At 40.7% G+C, this 17,509-nt stretch overlaps 1 protein-coding gene across 3 annotated transcripts in view; it reads left to right on the top strand.

The window, feature by feature from the left end:
• Positions 1 to 911: 911 nt before the first annotated feature.
• ELK1 (ETS transcription factor ELK1) overlaps positions 912 to 17,509 on the top strand; it is a 36,435-nt gene continuing 19,837 nt past the window's right edge. The window contains exons 1-4 of one of the 3 annotated variants that reach the window (XM_087925595.1): positions 1,296 to 1,417; positions 2,786 to 2,815; positions 5,471 to 5,679; positions 7,262 to 7,690. In XM_087925595.1, coding sequence (XP_087781721.1) covers positions 5,473 to 5,679; positions 7,262 to 7,690 — 636 coding nt within the window. In that variant the 5' untranslated portion in view covers positions 1,296 to 1,417; positions 2,786 to 2,815; positions 5,471 to 5,472. Of the gene's footprint in view, positions 1,418 to 2,785; positions 2,816 to 5,470; positions 5,680 to 7,261; positions 7,691 to 17,509 lie in introns of all 3 variants that reach the window. The other 2 variants (XM_026711300.2, XR_015741959.1) reach the window with 2 other exon arrangements.

Here is a 17,509-nt window from a genome sequence, read left to right on the forward strand (position 1 = left end):
TTTAAAAAAAGGCATGGAGTCTTTTGAAGGATCCTATCCTTCTGGGGCCAGAGGTTACCATGGCAGCGTCTTATTTCTCTCCCACCCACCTCTTTCTCTCTCCCCCCCCTCGCCTCCGCTGTCATGGTGGCTTTCCGTTGCCGTGGCAACCGCGGGGCAAGTAAGGATCAGGCGAAGGGGCCGAGAAGGTCGTGGGCTGCCTGGCACGAAGGCAAGATCTACCCCACCCCGTAAGGTGGGCGGAGGGGAGGCGGTATCTGGCTGGAGAAGCGGAGGAGTGGATATTCCGCCGCTCCCCCCCGCCCCCCCATATCTGTCCTGGGTCCTAACTTTCAAGCCCAGCTTTCTCCAGATAGGTGTCCCTCATGGCGTCTGGGAATGGTGGGAATGTCAGTCCTAACACAGCTGAAGGAGTTGCGTCCCTCTCCCCTGCGGACTTCCTCGTGCAAAGGTAAAGCCTAGATGTCCTGGAATCTCTCCTCCCCCAGTTGGCATCCAACAGGTCGAGAAGCCGGGGAGCGCCAGGATCTTCTCACTCCATCTTCAACCCAGGTAGTTCTGGCGCCGTCTCCAGCCCGCCGGTCCAGAGCGCTCAGCTCAGCCTGGGGATTCTCGGCTCTCCGGAGCCCGCGCTTTAGGAAAGAACCCTCGGCCTCCTGGTTTCGATAGATCTCTTCGGCCTGAGCAGAGAGATCCAAAGCCGGAGATCCAGCCGCCCTCAATTTCTCTTGCCTCTCACTCCAGCAGGGATCGGGTTCGCGGCAGTCTTCCGCGAGGTTCGGACGTGACCCGGGACTCTGCCTGGAGCGCTTCCACCCGCGGACACCGTGCAGCCCCGGGCAGAGAGGACACGGACCGAGGCGTCCGGGTCGCTGCCGACTCCGCCTTCTCTCCACGTGACAGGCGCCGTCACCGCTGCATCCCCGGCGCTGCAACCAGCGGCCTGCACGGCTCGTCAGAGGCAGGAAGAAGAGCAGATCCGCCCCCTCTCCCCCCTCCCCGCACCTTCTTCCCCCATTCACCCTCCCTAGGCACATCCCAGAGCACCCACGCTGAGTGGCAAGGCGGTCCGGCGACGTCAAGGTCTTGCGGGGGACACTTCGCCGCCTCCCCACGCGAGAGAGCTCGCCTCGCCAAGCCCTCCCGACGGCGATCCTTCCCAGCGGAGAGAGAGCCTCAACTTGAGAGCGGTCGGCAACCTGAAGTGAGACCAGCAGAGGTGGTGGGAAAGAGCAACAGGGCCAGCGGAAGAACTGAGAAGAAAAGTGGGGACGAGGGGACCAAGACGGGTCGTTCTCTCCTGGGAAACATCAAGCGGACTGGCAAGCCACCTACCCCCCGGCGGCAGAGCTGGGCCCCCCTACCCAGCCCATGGAGCCGCCGGGATCTGGGTTGGGGGGCGCCGCCATGCTCACTGGTGAGTAGTAGACGATGGAGGGAGGAGGAGAGAACTTGGTTCATGCCTCCTCTCTAAGGCTAAGACCTTAGAGATCCAGAAGGTAACGATCCCCCCCCTCCCGGTTGACAGCTGGTTTTTGGGTTAGGCAGCCTGGGAAAAGATGGGCGCAGCATTTTGGGCAAATGATGCTACCTCCCACTCCCATGACTGGAAAGTGACAGAAAGAAGGCCCACACCATTACCTGTCCCTCTACCTACCAATCTGTGTCTAAAGTCATTTTCACATTATTGTGAACCCATCCTTGTTAAAATCTGGGAGAAAGAGAGAGACAGGATTGATGTGCAAACAGGATGGAACTTGTATGTGTTTATTTGTGGTCCCCTTTGCTGGACATTTGTGATGGGGTCTCCTAGCAGCCAAAGAGGAGATTTCTGTCACAGGTGCTCCATTACCTTAAAATAATTTTGTTTTCACTTGGAAAGGAGAGATGGAGTATCTCGCCTGTTCGTGGGACTTTCATCCCATTGATTTCCTACAAAAACATCTTGAGTCTTCCCATTAGCTATTTTTATTAGGATCTCCTGTTCAAGTACTACTTGCTATATGTATGTGTGTGTGTATATACAAACAAGATATGTTTGGACCAAGACATCACACATAAAATAGAATAAAATCCCATAAAACATAGATTACAAAAATGCTCTTACCATCACCCATGTCAGATGTCAAAAATAATTCTGGACTTTTTCCACCTCTCTTCTAAGTATTTACTTGTTCCTCCATCTCTTCTGATAAGGCCTGTAGTCTTTCCCAGCTTTCCCTACAGCCTTCACTACATGAACTTCTGGATTATCGCATTTGATGAGATTTTTATGAAATCCAGCCCTAAAATCCTTTCTTTAGGCCAAATCCAGATAGGCATTTACAAGTGGAGCAGAGGAAGCAGTAGGAGAGGAATGAGTGGGTGAAAAAAGCCTTTACTCTGTGTGACTTTTCTCTCAGACCTGGTGTATACTTTTCCTCCCAAATCAGAAACAACAAACTGGGTATTTTGTGTGTTTCTTGGGGAATTGAAAGAGGTGAACATAAGCTAATTCTTTTTTTTTAATGGATGGCTAGGTATCTCACTGTGACAATGCATAGAAATCACATGCATACATATGACAAATAGAATACAATACCTCAGAAAGGAATGGGGTTTATCTCTGTTGTGGTTCAGGATTTAGGTTTGGGAAGGTGGATTAAGCCTCCTGAAACGACTTGGAGCATATGCAATGTGCATTTTGTTTCCACTGAATACCTCCAACTCTGTAGTGTTCAATTGGGCTGAAAAATGTCTTTTCAGAACAGAAGCTGCAATTTTGACCTCTGTGTTTCCATTTTAGAAATTAGTGATTGCTGCTTGAGGCGCTAAGGTATGGTAGCATGAATTACAATGGTTTAAAATCTAACTGATATATATGCAAATGCCATTAAACTGCCACTTACATATTTCTGCTAAGTATCTGTTTCTTAACAATGACCTGTGGCTAGGTCCTTTGTATATATTCTCTGCATACAGTCTTCTGTTTTCTTACTCCCTCACACTGTCTTGTTCTGCAACACATTTCTCTTGGTTATGTGTGAATAAGACACAGTGTAGGACAGGAGCATTCAGATGTACTGTAGGATCAACTCATCCTATGTTGTACCTGATGTCTGAAATGGATAGATATTAGTATGTACTTTTTAAATATCAGAAATAATTGACAGAATAAAAGTGATTACAGAACTAAAGACTACAAGAATTAGACAACTGCCTTTTCCTTGCTTGTTTATTCCTTCTAGACATCTATATGGGGTGTCATCACTTCCTTCAAATTCCTTCTTGAAACTTATTCTTTCTGTGAAGCTTTGGCTAAAGCCTTCATTGCATAAACTGGCACTAAGTCATCTAACTTAGTGATCTTTAAACATGAATCCTTAGCTCTTCTTCTCCCCTGTTTTTGAAAATTTAGAATTAACTCTTTTTTAAAAAAAAATGTTGCATTCTAAAGTAAGAATATATGACCAGCAGCCCACAGGTTGTTTAGGCCCTTAATAGTCTTTGATATCCCAAGGAGCTTTCCAAAACTTGCTATTAAGTTAGAATAATTAATGTGAGGAAAGGGGAAATTTTACTACAGGGAAGTGAATCTTCCTTAATTAAATACATTTTAATTCAGTTTGCATTCATATAAAATACAAAACAAAAGTTACCTTTGTTCTTGTTTACACCCATTTTCATCTGTTCTCACCTACTTTATGGGGCCTGGCCCCTGACATGCTTCTCAAAGGTTCGATATGGGCTTCAACAACCCCATTGTAAAAGATGATAGACCTTGCTATCACATTCTTTTTCCCCTTGGATATATGAGGCCTTTTTCAGGTGACAATATGATATTTTAAGTCTTTCTAAAAAAAGAGAGAGATGAAAAAATGCCAAATGCTCTTCAGGAATAACCTGAGGATGACTCTGTGTTTGTGGTGTTTAATAGGACTGCTGACTCTCCATGAATTAATTTTGCTTCAGGGCATTTGGAACAATTCCCAGGGCTAATTTTGGGAGGGAGCCTTGGTTTGTTTGAGTATTACTCAGATTCCAGACATTTTGTGAAGCGAAACTGTGTTTTTAACCCATATCAGTTGTGTACATACCGTATGTGTATGGTTAGTATTGCAACATCTGTTATAATAGCTCTTTTGATGGGTGAAATGGTGTCTGCTCTGTTGTTACTCATTGTTCTATTTTAATAGTTATGTCCCAGCACAAGTTGTAGCATTATTTTCAAAGATTGGGATAATCAAGGGTTATCTTTGTAGTCCTTGATGAAGTAAACTGATGAAATTTTACTGCATGCATAATTGATGATAGAGATTATTTTCCCCCTGATTATATCTGGCAAAAAAAAAATCAAGGTTTTGCATGATATGCTTGTATAATTTCCAGTGATAAAGGAACAGCATTGCACAAATAATCATTTACAGCTATAGAAGTTATATTTAAAGCCTGCAAGGGAGTGACATCATAGCCATAGCCAGTGCTCTTTGGTCTCACTTTTGGTTATTTGAGTACTGTGTGTGCTATTATATCAATAATCTCCAATCATTGCTCCCAGAGTTACACATTATCCCAAAAACTCATTCAAAAACTGCTGCTGAACTATAGGTTTGAGGTAACATAAAAGGAATTTAATAAAAGTGCAGGGAGTAAGTGGGCAAATTCCATGCATTTAAATTTTAATTATATGAAGATAAATACCTTTTTGGCTCTGGTTCCACTAACTTAGGCTCACTATTTTGAGTACATTTCTCACCCAGCACTCAAAAGTCCAGTGTAAGAAAGAAAGAAAGAATCCATTCTGTTGTTTGAAAACTGATGAAACACCCTCCAGGAAGGCTGAGGATTGCAGTTCTTTTAAATCTGCAGATCCTGGACAAAAGCTTACTGTTATCTTCAGAGTTTCCCTATAAAAATCAAATGTCTTTGAAGAAACCCATGAAGCAATAGCTTGTTTAAACATTATGTATCAAGACTCTCAAGCAGCCAAGATGTTCATGGTATTTGTGGAGTGTTTTTTTTCCATCCTAGGCTACTCTTTGCTTCCCAGCTCAATAGACTGGAGACAGCCTTACAAAACACATCTGGAAGTAGTCACCAAACTGGTTTTAGCCAAATCAAGTAGTTACACTTTTTTTTTTAACTTAATCTCTTCAGCATGGGTGTGTGAGAGTACATTTGTGAGTGATCAGGGAGGCTAGAATAACTGGATGCTTTGTAATGAGCCCCATCCTCATCCCCATTTCCTTGCATGCAGAAAGCAAGTATGTAAAAGAATGATTCAGCCCAATTTTTTTTTCCTTGACGCTATTTTTTTCTCTTTGTGAATGAAGTTCTCCATCACCTACACTTTCTAGTCAACCTGAACCATAGCACTTATTACTGAGGTCTTCTAATTTGCAGATATTACTTGTTACCTTCAAGGACTGTGCCCTTCAACCATCCGTATCCCTGAATTGGCTGTCCTTTTCCTCTTCCTTTTTTCCTTTAGTCATGGATCCTTCAGTCACTCTGTGGCAGTTTCTTCTGCAATTGCTGGAACAGCAGAGCAATGGACATCTGATTGCATGGACATCCAATGATGGGGAGTTCAAGCTGGTGGATGCAGAAGAGGTTGCGCGACTCTGGGGTCTGCGGAAGAACAAAACCAACATGAATTATGACAAGCTGAGCCGGGCCCTGCGTTACTACTATGACAAAGTGAGAGACCACTTTGTAAATTCCAGATGAATCTGCCAGTTCCTGCTTTGCTTTCCATTTCAGCCCAGCCTTAATTAAGGAGAGCGCAGTGGAAACCTAACAGAATATTTGGGTAGATGAACTTTTCTTACAGATCAATAGGGAAGGAGTAAATGATGGAGTACAGGCTATGTTTTGAAAATCTCTGCAAGAGTTAAATGCTAAATGTACATACTTGTCTTCTGAGACTCCCAGGTTTCTTTTTCTCCCCTCCCCCTTTTTTTGTGTGTGTATTCTTATGCCTGGAAAGATAAGCTTCATATGAAATCTCTGAAAATTGTTTGGTGTTTCAGTAAGAGAACAAGGATGGGGTGGCTTAGTGGCCAAGATGCTGAGTTTGTCAATCAGAAAGATCGGCAGTTCGGCGGTTCGAATCTCTATCACCGCGTAATGGAGTGAGCTCCTGTTATTTGTCCCAACTCCTGCCAACCTAGCAGTTTGAGAGCATGTAAAAATGCAAGTCGAAAAATAGGGACCACTATGGTGGGAAGGTAACAGTGTTCCGTGTGTCTTTGGCATTTAGTCATGCCGGCCACATGACCACGGAGACGTCTTTGGATAGCGCTGGCTCTTTGGTTTTGTAACAGAGATGAGCACCGCCCCTTAGAGCTGGAAACGACTAGCGCGTATGTGCGAGGGGAATCTTTACCTTTACCCCATTTTCCAGGGCAGAGCGACCTGATTTTTTTCCCCTTGGAAGAAAGCCTATTGTGGTTTATATATATGAGGCCAAAACCCATTCTCTGTCATTCTGAATGCAGGAAATAAAATACAATAGAAGTCAGAATTCAATTGAAGGTTAGGTAATGCTTCTGAATAGCAAGAGCAGCTTGACAGTGGAATTATACTAACACACTATAATTCCTGTATTTGTTCCAACGGATGCTAGGCTTTATCTTGGGATGCTAAATTAGGATTCCTGCATCAAACAGGAGCAGGTTCCGATAGCCTCAACAGCTCCTTCCAACTTTTTGAATCTATAGAATATATAAATGGAAGCAAACACCTAGTGGCTCTCAGTTATTGCTAATCTACCAGTAGCTCCAATTACCAGTCATTACCAAATGTTGGAAATTCAGCAACAGCTAATCTGAGCTACAAGTTCCTTACTCCTTTAACTACCTAATATCAGATTTTATAAAACGAGAGTTGGTATCCCTGTATCTTCATTCTCTGCTTCTGTAAATCTATACTTTAAAGTAAGACTCATTGAACAAGATAATCTCATGGTTACTACATAGTAATCCATCTATGCATTATTATTGTATGAAGATTTCAAAGCTACTCTCCTTTAACAGATACACACATATGTGCACCTTATTTGTACCTGTCCCAAAAGCTGAATAAAACACACAAAGTTATGCAAATAACTCATATTTATTCAAGTCAGAAAGTATTAGCCTAGCTCATTTCAGAATACATTCAATTTTTAAATTCAAATATCTTTCCAAAAAATGTTATGTAGAATGTTGTCTCAAGAAAATGTAGCTGGATTACCTTGTCTTTGCTGCTCTAATTCAGCCATCCTTTCTGTCCATTCCAGAATATCATCCGTAAAGTCAGTGGTCAGAAATTTGTCTACAAGTTTGTCTCTTACCCGGAACTTTCGAGCATAGAAGGCACGAAGGATGAGGCAGGTACCAAAAAAACTGAGCAGGTCCCAGGTGAGGCCAAAGGGGGTGAAGGAGCTTTTGGTACCTCCAAAGCTCCACGAGGAGGTGGAGGTGCCCCACGTAGCAGTCGAAATGAATACATGCGTTCCGGACTGTACTCCACTTTCACCATTCAGTCACTACAGAACCCTTCACCCATTGGACGGCCCTCACGCCAGGAGACAGAGATCTTACCTGTGGTGCCTCCTCTTGCTGCTGCTCCCGAGCCAATGGCCCCCTTTTCCATGACCCCAGTGGAAGACCTTCCACAACTCCATATAAGCATTGAAGAACCGGAGGAGTCTAAAGAGTCCCTACAGGTGAGCCATGGGAAGAGATTTCTAGTTTGCTGGAAGGGAAAGATTTTACTTCAGATTTTAAGGGGGCTTTGAATAGGATCTCAGCAGATCACTCCCTGGATGGATTTGCTTCATCTTTTGCTGTGTTGTCACTATCTTGTTTCTTTGCTCGCTCTCTATACAAGTTGTCCTCAACTTATGATCTCAATCGTAAGTTTCTGTTGCTAAGTGAGACATGTGTTGTGAACTTTCCCCCATTTTACAACCTTCCTTGCCACAGTTGTTAAGTGAATTATGTTAAGTGAATCATCGCAGCTGTTACATTAGTAACCGTCGTTAAGCTTCCCTATTGACTTCGCTTGTCAGGAAGTCACCAAAGGTAATCACATGACCTTGGGACATAGCAGTAGCAATAGCACTTAGACTTATGTATCACTTCACAGTGCTTTACAGCCCTCTCTAAGTGGTTTTACAGAGTCAGCATATTGTCCCCCAACAATCTGGATCCTCATTTTACCCACCTTGGAAGGATAGAAGGCTGAGTCAACCTTGAGCCTGGTGGGATTTGAATGGCCAAATTGCAGGCAGCCGGCAGTCAGCAGAAGTATCCTGCAGTACTGCACTCTAACCACTGCACCACCAAGGCTCATAAATATAAGTCAGTTGCCAAGCGTCTGAATTTTAATCATGTCACCATGGGGGATGCTGCAATGGTTGTAAGTGTGGAAAATGGTCATGCCACTTTTTTCAGTGCCGTTGTAACTGAACAGTCACTAAACAAATTTTTGTAAGCTGAAGACTACCTGTATTAGATTAAAACTCCCAAGGAAAGAGAAAACCAATTAAAAACTGCTTTTTCCCCCCTTCACCCTTGTAAAGAAAAATACTGATATTTTAGGCAGAGCGGAAAAATGAATACGGCTAGCAAAGAACAGCAGGAGAAGGAACCGGCTTCTGAGGTGGATAGCCATCTCCAGCAGGAAAGTAGATTTTAGTAGGGCCAGCAGTGCTGACTGAACCATATAATGCACACATTTAGTAGTCATGGGAACCTTGGGCAGGCAGGTTGCCCTCGACTTACAACCGTTCATTTAGTGAGCATTCAAAGTTACAACGGCACTGAAAAAGTGACTCACAACCATTTTTCACACTAAATGGCCATTGCAGCATCTGCCTGGTCACGTGATTTACATGCAGATGCTTGACAACCAACTTGCATTTATGATGGTTGCAGTTTCCTGGGGCCACATGCTTACCTTTTTCAGCCTTCCGACAAGTCGATGGGGAAACCAGATTCATTTAACAACTGCAGTGATTCAATTAACCAGTGTGGCAAGAAAAGTCGTAAAATGGTTAAATTCACTTAACAAATTTCTCAGCAACATAAATTTTGGGCTCAGTTGTGCTTGCAAGTCAAGGACTACTTGTACAGTGTTGGGGTTGGGGTTGCCATTTTGATTCTGGTGTTATCCTTGTGCTTTTAATTATTATATGTTTGTGACAGCAGGACTAAGCCTGCAAGATGAAAGGTTGGCAGTCTCAGCTCTTCTCCCTTTCTGGGTCTAGCTCCACCTCCTGTATGCAGTTTGGTAATTCTTGCTGGGGATGTTTCCCTTAGCATCTTCTCCACTAATCCTGGCATACAAGTAGGATAAGCTTTTCTCACCTTCTGTCACTTTCTGGTCAATTTAAAACGAAGAAAACAGAGGGATAAATAAATAAGATAAATTCTGTAGCACCATCTTCTGTCCATGTAGTATTGGGGTTTGTTTGGTTATGGAAGATAGCCTGTTCTTCCCTCTTCCCCTTTTGGGGAGCTGGATCAATCTCACAGGAGGCAAATGAAATAAAACCTTATTTAAAAACAAAAGGGAGAATGTAAACATTATTTTTGGCTTTAAATAGTCAGAAGCAAAATATTCAAAGGCAAAGCAAATTAAAGAAAAAACAAGTGGCTGAATCTCAGATTGCATTTTAAAAGGATCTCCCATAAGAAAATAGAAAGGTTTGGCTAATGCTGGCCTGCTCCTATTTAGAACCAATTCTATTGTAAAGGAGTTCCAGTCTGTCAGAAGACAAAAACACTGAGTTTGCATTAGACAATACATATCAGAAGTACTAAATTACACTAAAAATGCACAGCTTCAAAATATAACTAATTGCATGCAGTATTTCTAGCTCAACTTGCCTACGATAAGTTTCTTATGATAATCTAATGACTGAAGCCAGAGTCCCTTTCTTGCTTTGGGCCTTTTCCCAGCTTCATGTAGATTATAATCTTTCTTTCAGAGGTTCAGGAAGGCTCTGTACTGAGCTTGTTTTTCATTTTCTCAGAGAACTTTGTGTTGTTTTCAGAAGAATAAAAGTTGTTCCACCTGGAGAGGGAGTGGTTCTGGGAATGGCTTCTTTTGCGACATGCTAAAAGCCTCTCTCCTCAGGAACGTCCTGCTTGAGACAGAGACATGGGAATTCCCTATCCAAGAAGCACTTTTTATTTTTGTGAATGGCATAATTATGAGGAGATCAAATTCTCATGTAGTTTGTGGGTTTCTTAAGGTTCAATAATACATTCCTCCAATAAGAAAGATTAGAGTTTTGAGAATACTGAAGAGATTTGTAGCAGCAAAATTATGGAAAATTCTCCAAGATTGGTTAAATTTGATTTATATCTGAATTAGGAATAAGTGAGGGAGTGGATGTTCTTTACATTTTTTAGTAGGGTCATTTAGTGGTAGTGGCTATTTTTATTTTTGTTTTATTATATGTACAATTTTTAAATAAAGTGAAGGAAGGTCAATTGAATTTGGGAGGAAGGACAAAGAAAAGGTTTTCATTGAGATGAGATTATCATATGGGGGGGAAATAGAACAAAAAGGTAAAAGAGGAAATAGTGCATCTTGGTGCTGATCTGCCTGCCTCCTACATGGACATGATGACCTGAATCCAGGAGGATTGGTGTCTTTCTTCAGGAGAGTATGTGGTAGTTTTGAAGGAAATTGTTGTGTGAACCCAGTCCATAAGATGTCCTCCTTGGATCCTGCAGTGTTTTGAGAAGAATTATAACCCAGCCTCCTATCTTACCGTCTTACAGAATTTCATTGAATGCATGGTGGAGATTCAACTGCACTTCATAGAAAGTAAATTATCTGTATCCCTTTCAGGGAGAGTTCAGGCTTGGGCCTGGGGCATAGGCAGTGGTGTGCTGCTAAATGTTTTAAGGATTGACTCTGCCCGCTCCATTACTGCTGCTATGCTGTGTGTCTAGTCTGATTGGCATGCTAGGCTTACCTCTGCTGTCAAATGGCTTGCAATATTCCAAAGAAAATAATAATTGGTTCTCATGAGCCAGTGTGAGCTGGCTCCAGCACATTACTGGGCTTGCAGCTTCTGGTATTATTAATGGTAGAATCTTCCTAGGCTTCCTGTAGAGGTAGGGGACCAAGGACATTGTTTTGCAGTGGTTCTGTTGCTAGCTCAGTAGGCAGTTCCAATCAGTGGTAGGGAAGGAGATATCTGCCTGGTGGTCACTTCCTTGTGGGATGCTTAAGGAATCAGTCTATTCCTCTTGCTGTTTAATGTGTGTGTGGAACTGCTGAGAGAGATCCTTCCATGAGAGACTGATGATATTCAGCTTTATAGTGTCCGGATCTCACTGGAGATCCTGAATAAATTGTCTCCCACTGTTTGAAGGCTATCGGGATCTTGATGGAATGAAACAGGTGGAAATTGAACCCTAACAACACAGGTTACGTTACGTAGCAAGACGTAGTTGTATATTGTTCTCTGTCAGTCTCCAGAACTCCAACAACTGGATAGATTGTTGGCTCTTGTGGCCAGGAGGGTGATTGGTAAACCAATTATGGCCCTTCTGAAGTGGAAAGCCCCACCATAGTGATTCATTCCCTTTTCACCACAAGGTTATAAACTTCTGCAATGTGTTTTACATGCCTTTGAAAATCAGTGAGAAAAGACAGATGGTTCACAATGCAGTAGCCTTTTGCTGGCTGGCATACAGTAGTTGCTATGATTACTTCTATCTGGCATGTCGTGGGTTAGTTACTAGTAGATTTCTTGGCGCCATTCAAAGTTCTACTTTGACTTATAAAATACATCATCAGGGCCACCTATTCCACCTAGAGGTGGGACCCCAATGCAGTGAAGTGAGGGGAGCTGATGCCAGAAAACGTTGTTTCTCAATCATGGCACCAGTGCTTTAAACCCGCCCCCCCCCTTCTCTCTCTAGAAACAAGGCTGGCCCTTGGTGATAGTGCTTCAGAAGTAGATGAAGACCAAACTTTTTCACGGTGGCTTTGGCAAGTGGTTGCTTGACATCTATAGCTGAGTATTACTTCTGCTACAATTGTTGTTTTTATTTTGCTCTTATGATACTATTTGTGGTTAAGGATTGATTTTCTTACTTTATTATGTACATTTATTGGGTTTCGATGTCTTGCTATTAGCTGCATGAGTCTGGAAAGATTTGACAACATGCAATTATTAATGGTTATGTATGAGTAATCTGTAGTTAGAGTCATAGTCAAAGGCTGGTAGAAATTTAATAATTCAGGTCCTAACCATGGACCTAAGAATTATTAAGATAGCATCTAAGAATATAGACAGTTCCAGGGAAGGTGGTTCAGGTCTGATAAATTCAGTATTTCCAGATATCAAGGAAATCCTTTAGGTATCATTCCAAGTGCTCCAATCACAATTTGTATAACAACAGATTTCCTTTTCCATAAATGTTCAGTGTCAAATTGCAAGTTGCAGTATTTCATAATTTTTTTCTCCATTGTTTTTCCTCAATCCTGGCCTCATCCAGAATAGCAAGATTGGTGAATCATACTTTTGTTTCGTCAATAATTGTTACATCAAGCATGTTATGAATAAGATGATTGTCTGTTTAGATTTTAAAGTCCCGTAACATCTTAACCCTCTCATTTTCCAAAACCTTCTCAACTTCATAGTCCCAGTAGTTTTTACTCCATTCAAATCCAATCCTTTGGCAAGTTTCTAATCAATAATTCTGGCAACTTGGTCACGAGTTATACTGCAACCATTCCTGCAACCATTGATCAAATGGTCAATTATTTCCTCTTTTTTTTACTACAAAGATGACATTTGCTGTTATTTGTTACATGTTGAATTTTTACCTTCATGCAATAGTTGTTAAAACTTGTTCTTGAGCCATTAAAATAAAATCTTCAGTTTTTTTCTTTAACACCCCAATCTTATTCAATTATATATGGTTTTTTTTATCAACTTTTCCTTCTATATCCTTTAAGCATTGACCATGCGTTGACTTGTTATTCAATTCTGTATTCTTATCTGTGTTCAGCCTTCACTTTTATTGCTTGAAGAGCTTTCCTCGAATAACTACATTTGTCTAGTTTCTTCACTTTTCTTAATTTAATCATTCAGGCCATGCTTTCCTTCCTCTACAGTTTGTTTCACCTATAGAAGTTCTCTACCCCTTCTGCTTTTGGAAAATATAGTTGATCAATATCATTTTGGGGAGAAAAGTATGACATCTTGTCATTAATTTTCTTGTCTTCCAATCCAAGTTATCATGATCCATTTGAGTCCAGTCAGCTATTCCTTCTATGTGGCAAACACTATTCTTTCTATGTGGCAAATAAACTTTTGCAAAGGTTTTAGTTGCTTTCATTATATTTCCACCATTTAGTTTTGATTTCAAAAGTTTCTTTGTAAAACCTTATTTTGAAATTAAATGATCAGTTTGTGACAAAGAATAAATGTTTTCTAAAACAGGCAGATAATTCTCACAGGCCATTAGGAAAGATGTGGGTTTAATGCTACATACACAATGCATGTAGCAGTCACTGCATCACACTGAAAAAGAATTCCACATACCTGGAGTAGAGAAAGATAGACCCAACACTTACCACCATCGGAGGTGAACATCTCCAGTTAAAAGCAGGAGTAGTTTTAGGAGGAGGTTTTTCTCTTGCATTAGTTTCTGAACTTGTTTGATGTTAGAATGGATAACATCATCATGATCATTTCTTTGACTTGATTCTGTAAGAAATTGGACACTTTCAAAATTCTTAAATATTTGTAGCCTTCTTCTGGTGCCTTTATTAGATCTTCATTGTTAAGATGCATTCATTATGTTCAACAATTTTGCCTACCTTTATGGCTAAGGTTGCACACTTGTGGATGCTTAATTGCAGTGAGATATGTTTACTGAGGTCTTTTGTGCTTTTTAATAAGGAATCAAGTTTAGCCTTTGTTTTTCGTAATAATTTAAAATTATCTATATAGAATAAATATGAAATTTTTACTTCTTTTTTGGCCAATTCATACCCACAGTTTGACTTGTTTAAAATTGTTGTCAGCAGGGCCCTTGATAGTACAAAAGCAAAGAGGATAATGAGTCATCTTGGAAAATTTCGTGTTTGATTTTGACATCTTCAAATTCTTCCCTATTAGCCATTCGTTAGCTTCATTTGCCAAAACTTCATTGATATGTTCATAAATTGCTGAATGTTTCTGCTGATTCCAAAAATTATGATCCATCCAGCTAATGTAAAAAAGAATTGAATGCCTTTTTGCAGTCTATCCAAGTGTAAACATATTTGCTTTTTTTTTCAAATTCTTTAAAAACAATGTCAATGTCAACTAGTCCTTCATTCCCTCAAAATTTTGGAGCACCCTTTTTTTTTCTACAGGGAGTAAAGTATTTCTTTTCAAATCACTATAGATTTGATTTGCATTTATGCCCATAAGTAACTTGTATGTTGTTGGCAAACAGGTGATGGATTTATAGTTTCCAGGCTTATTTCCCTTCTCCTTCTTACTCTGAAATAGGAATAACCTTCTGGTTGTTAGACATTTTTTATTTGTTTTCTGATGCTTCCAAAACCTTTTTCATCTGGTCTGTCAATCTCAACTGTAGATTTGTCATCAGTTTTAGCCAGAATCTATGTCGCTCATCTGGTCCAGGAGATTTTGATCTTCTCTGATTGCATTTATACCATTTTTCAGTTATTGTAATGTCTTCCATATAAGTACTTTCACTGGGTTTTCAACATACTTAATCCATGTTGGATTCCTATTGTGACTTGTATTGTTTTCCCCACAAACCTTTATAAAACTTTATGATCTTTTCTTGTCAGGCTTTTCATTATTTGTCAGTCCTTTCCCATTTTCAAAGGTTCTACAGAATTGATGCCGATTTGCTCTAAACTGCAAAATTTGTTGGAATATTCATATTAAATTGTCATATCTCTTGATCTTCTCTGCAATAACCATGACACTTTGTTTCAGTTGTTCTATATCCTCTGCAATTCCTTACTCTTCAGGTAATACTTCACACACAGATTAGTTTTGATTTTCTTATTATTTTGTTAAATATATACGTATGTATACACTGTATATTCAATTATTATGGTCCACTGAACAGTCAGGCATAAATTTAGACTGGATTTGGCATTTTTATCTACCTACCATTACTATTATTCTTATTTGTTGAGACTTTTAGAGAGGTTCGGGGGTCTTTCTCAAGGATTTTAAGAGCCTTAAGTGGCATTTAAACATAGGCACTCTGAATGTGTTCTTCTGTTTTAAATAGACAGTTAAACTTATTTTTTATTTCATGTATTAAAATGCTTTAAATGCAGCTAGGATCTCTATTTTAAAATATTTTTCCATCTTGATTTAAATGTATTAGATGCATCGTTTGATGTTTTTCTTCTGCTTTATAACATTAAATTTGTGGCCTTCCATTGGGTAAATATGGAATCTGCAGCTAGCCAGCTGTGGTCATGACCTTTTAATATAGATGTTTTTAAAAGGGGAAATACCTTTTAAACAGAAACCCACAGAATCAAAAATTCCTTGTCCTAATTACCAGTTGACAGTGTTATTGTACGGGTATTCCACTTGCAAATTTCTCCACTATTTGTTGTTGAGCACTTTGCAGAATGCTGAATTAGATTAGCTTTTGGTGTGACCCAGGGGTGGGATTCTACCAATTCGGGCCAGTTCTATAGAACCGGTTGTTATGATTCTGTGCAGTTTGGAGAACCGGCAAATCGCACCACTGGCTGGCTCCTCCCCTCCCTACCCGCCCCGCCCAGGAGGCTTTCCTGAGGCCCAGTCAGGGGTAGTATTCAGGGGGTTGTGGGAGGGAGAAGTGGCCTGAGAGCAGAGCTGAACCTTCCTTAGGATTGAAGCTTCTATTTTTCAGTGCAGACTCAGGCAGCAGATTGCAGAAAGGTAGATCTGGGAATGAAGCTGTGATTCTGCAAGCAGCTCAATCTGCCTGCCTGCTTTGCCTGATTTGGGGTAAAAGTTTCTCTTTTTTAAAAATAAAAAAAAATCAATCTTGACATATATATTTACAATATTTACATACAAGCCATGCCCAGCCAGTCACATGACCACCAAGCCACACCCACCAATCAGGCCACGCCCACAGGACCAGTTGTTAAGAAATTTGAATCCCACCCCTGGTGTGACCCAACAGGGCTTTTCTTAATTCACATATCCCCCCCATCCCCTTATTATGGTAAAAGACCAGAATAAAGCAGTACAATATACAAAGGATATAGAAGTTTAAAACTAATATGAAAAGCAAAGGAAGATACTATGTAGGGAAAACAAGACCCATCATAGGAAATCCAGGCCTAAGAACGAATACGTTAAAATATGGTTTTAATTTATATTTTTACAAAAATTCACATATGTGCATTTGTGCGGATGTGTATAAGAGTAGTACAGAAAGCAACTAAGTTTAACCATAAATATATAAAGCAAGTAAGTATAAAAGCAGGTGCTGAAAGGAGATGGACAGGGAAAGGGAAATGAAGAGCAAAAACGGAGAAGAGTTTTTCTAATAGCAATAGCACTTATATACTGCTTTACAGTGTTTTTACAACCCTCTCTGAGCAGTTTACAGAGTCAGCCTATTGTCCCCAACAATCTGGGTCCTCATTTTACCCACCTCGGAAGGATGGAAGGCTGAGTCAACCTTGAGCCTGGTGAGATTTGAACTGTCAGATTGCAGGCAGCTGGTTGCAGCAGAAGTAGCTTGCAGTACTGCATTCTAACCATTGCAGCACTGAGGCTCTTACTTGCTAAAGTTGCTTTATGTTTAAATCGCATATCACACATACAGAATGAACAATAACTCTCAAACAACTTTATAAACAAGTAAGGTTCAGAAAATGGGGCTCTTGTTTTATTTCTTTTTCTGTTTGTTTGCACCATAAGGAACATGTTAACTAAAATTATGAGAAATTGGGTTGGCCAATATAGAAATGGCCACAGCTAGAATAATGGCTGGGATAATACATAGCCAGAAAAAGCTTATGAAGTTCAGAAGAAGCCTGAGAAGAGAGAGGAGCTAGACAGTAAAAAATAACTTTGGATTTAGAATATAATCAATGACCACAGTCTCATATTGTGCTAAATTATGTGTTTAGAACTGGTGTGTTGACTAAGCACATTTCTGAGGCAGCATCACAGATTATGCTGTACTGTAAATCATGATTTAGAAATCGATTGGTTCCAGAGGTGGTATTCAACAGGTTCTGACCAGTTCTGGAGAACCAATAGCGGAAATTTTGAGTAGTTTGGAGAACTGGCAAATACCACCTCTGACTGGAGATTTTACAGTATCCTCCTCCTGCCATGGCCACCAAGCCACGCCCACAGAACCAGTAGTAAAAATTTTTGAACCCCATCACTGATTGGTTCATACTATGGTAAAATTCATGTTGTGTTTTAGGTTGATGTGGTAACCTAGCTACTGTTGGACATAGCAAAAGAGCTTCTCATTAAAATTGTAACCAGCCTGCTAATAGCTTTTTGCTG

The sequence above is a fragment of the Pseudonaja textilis genome, chromosome 2 (assembly GCF_049901715.1).
Source record: "Pseudonaja textilis isolate UNSWEBS1 chromosome 2, rPseTex1.2, whole genome shotgun sequence".
NCBI classification, from domain to species: domain Eukaryota; kingdom Metazoa; phylum Chordata; class Lepidosauria; order Squamata; family Elapidae; genus Pseudonaja; species Pseudonaja textilis.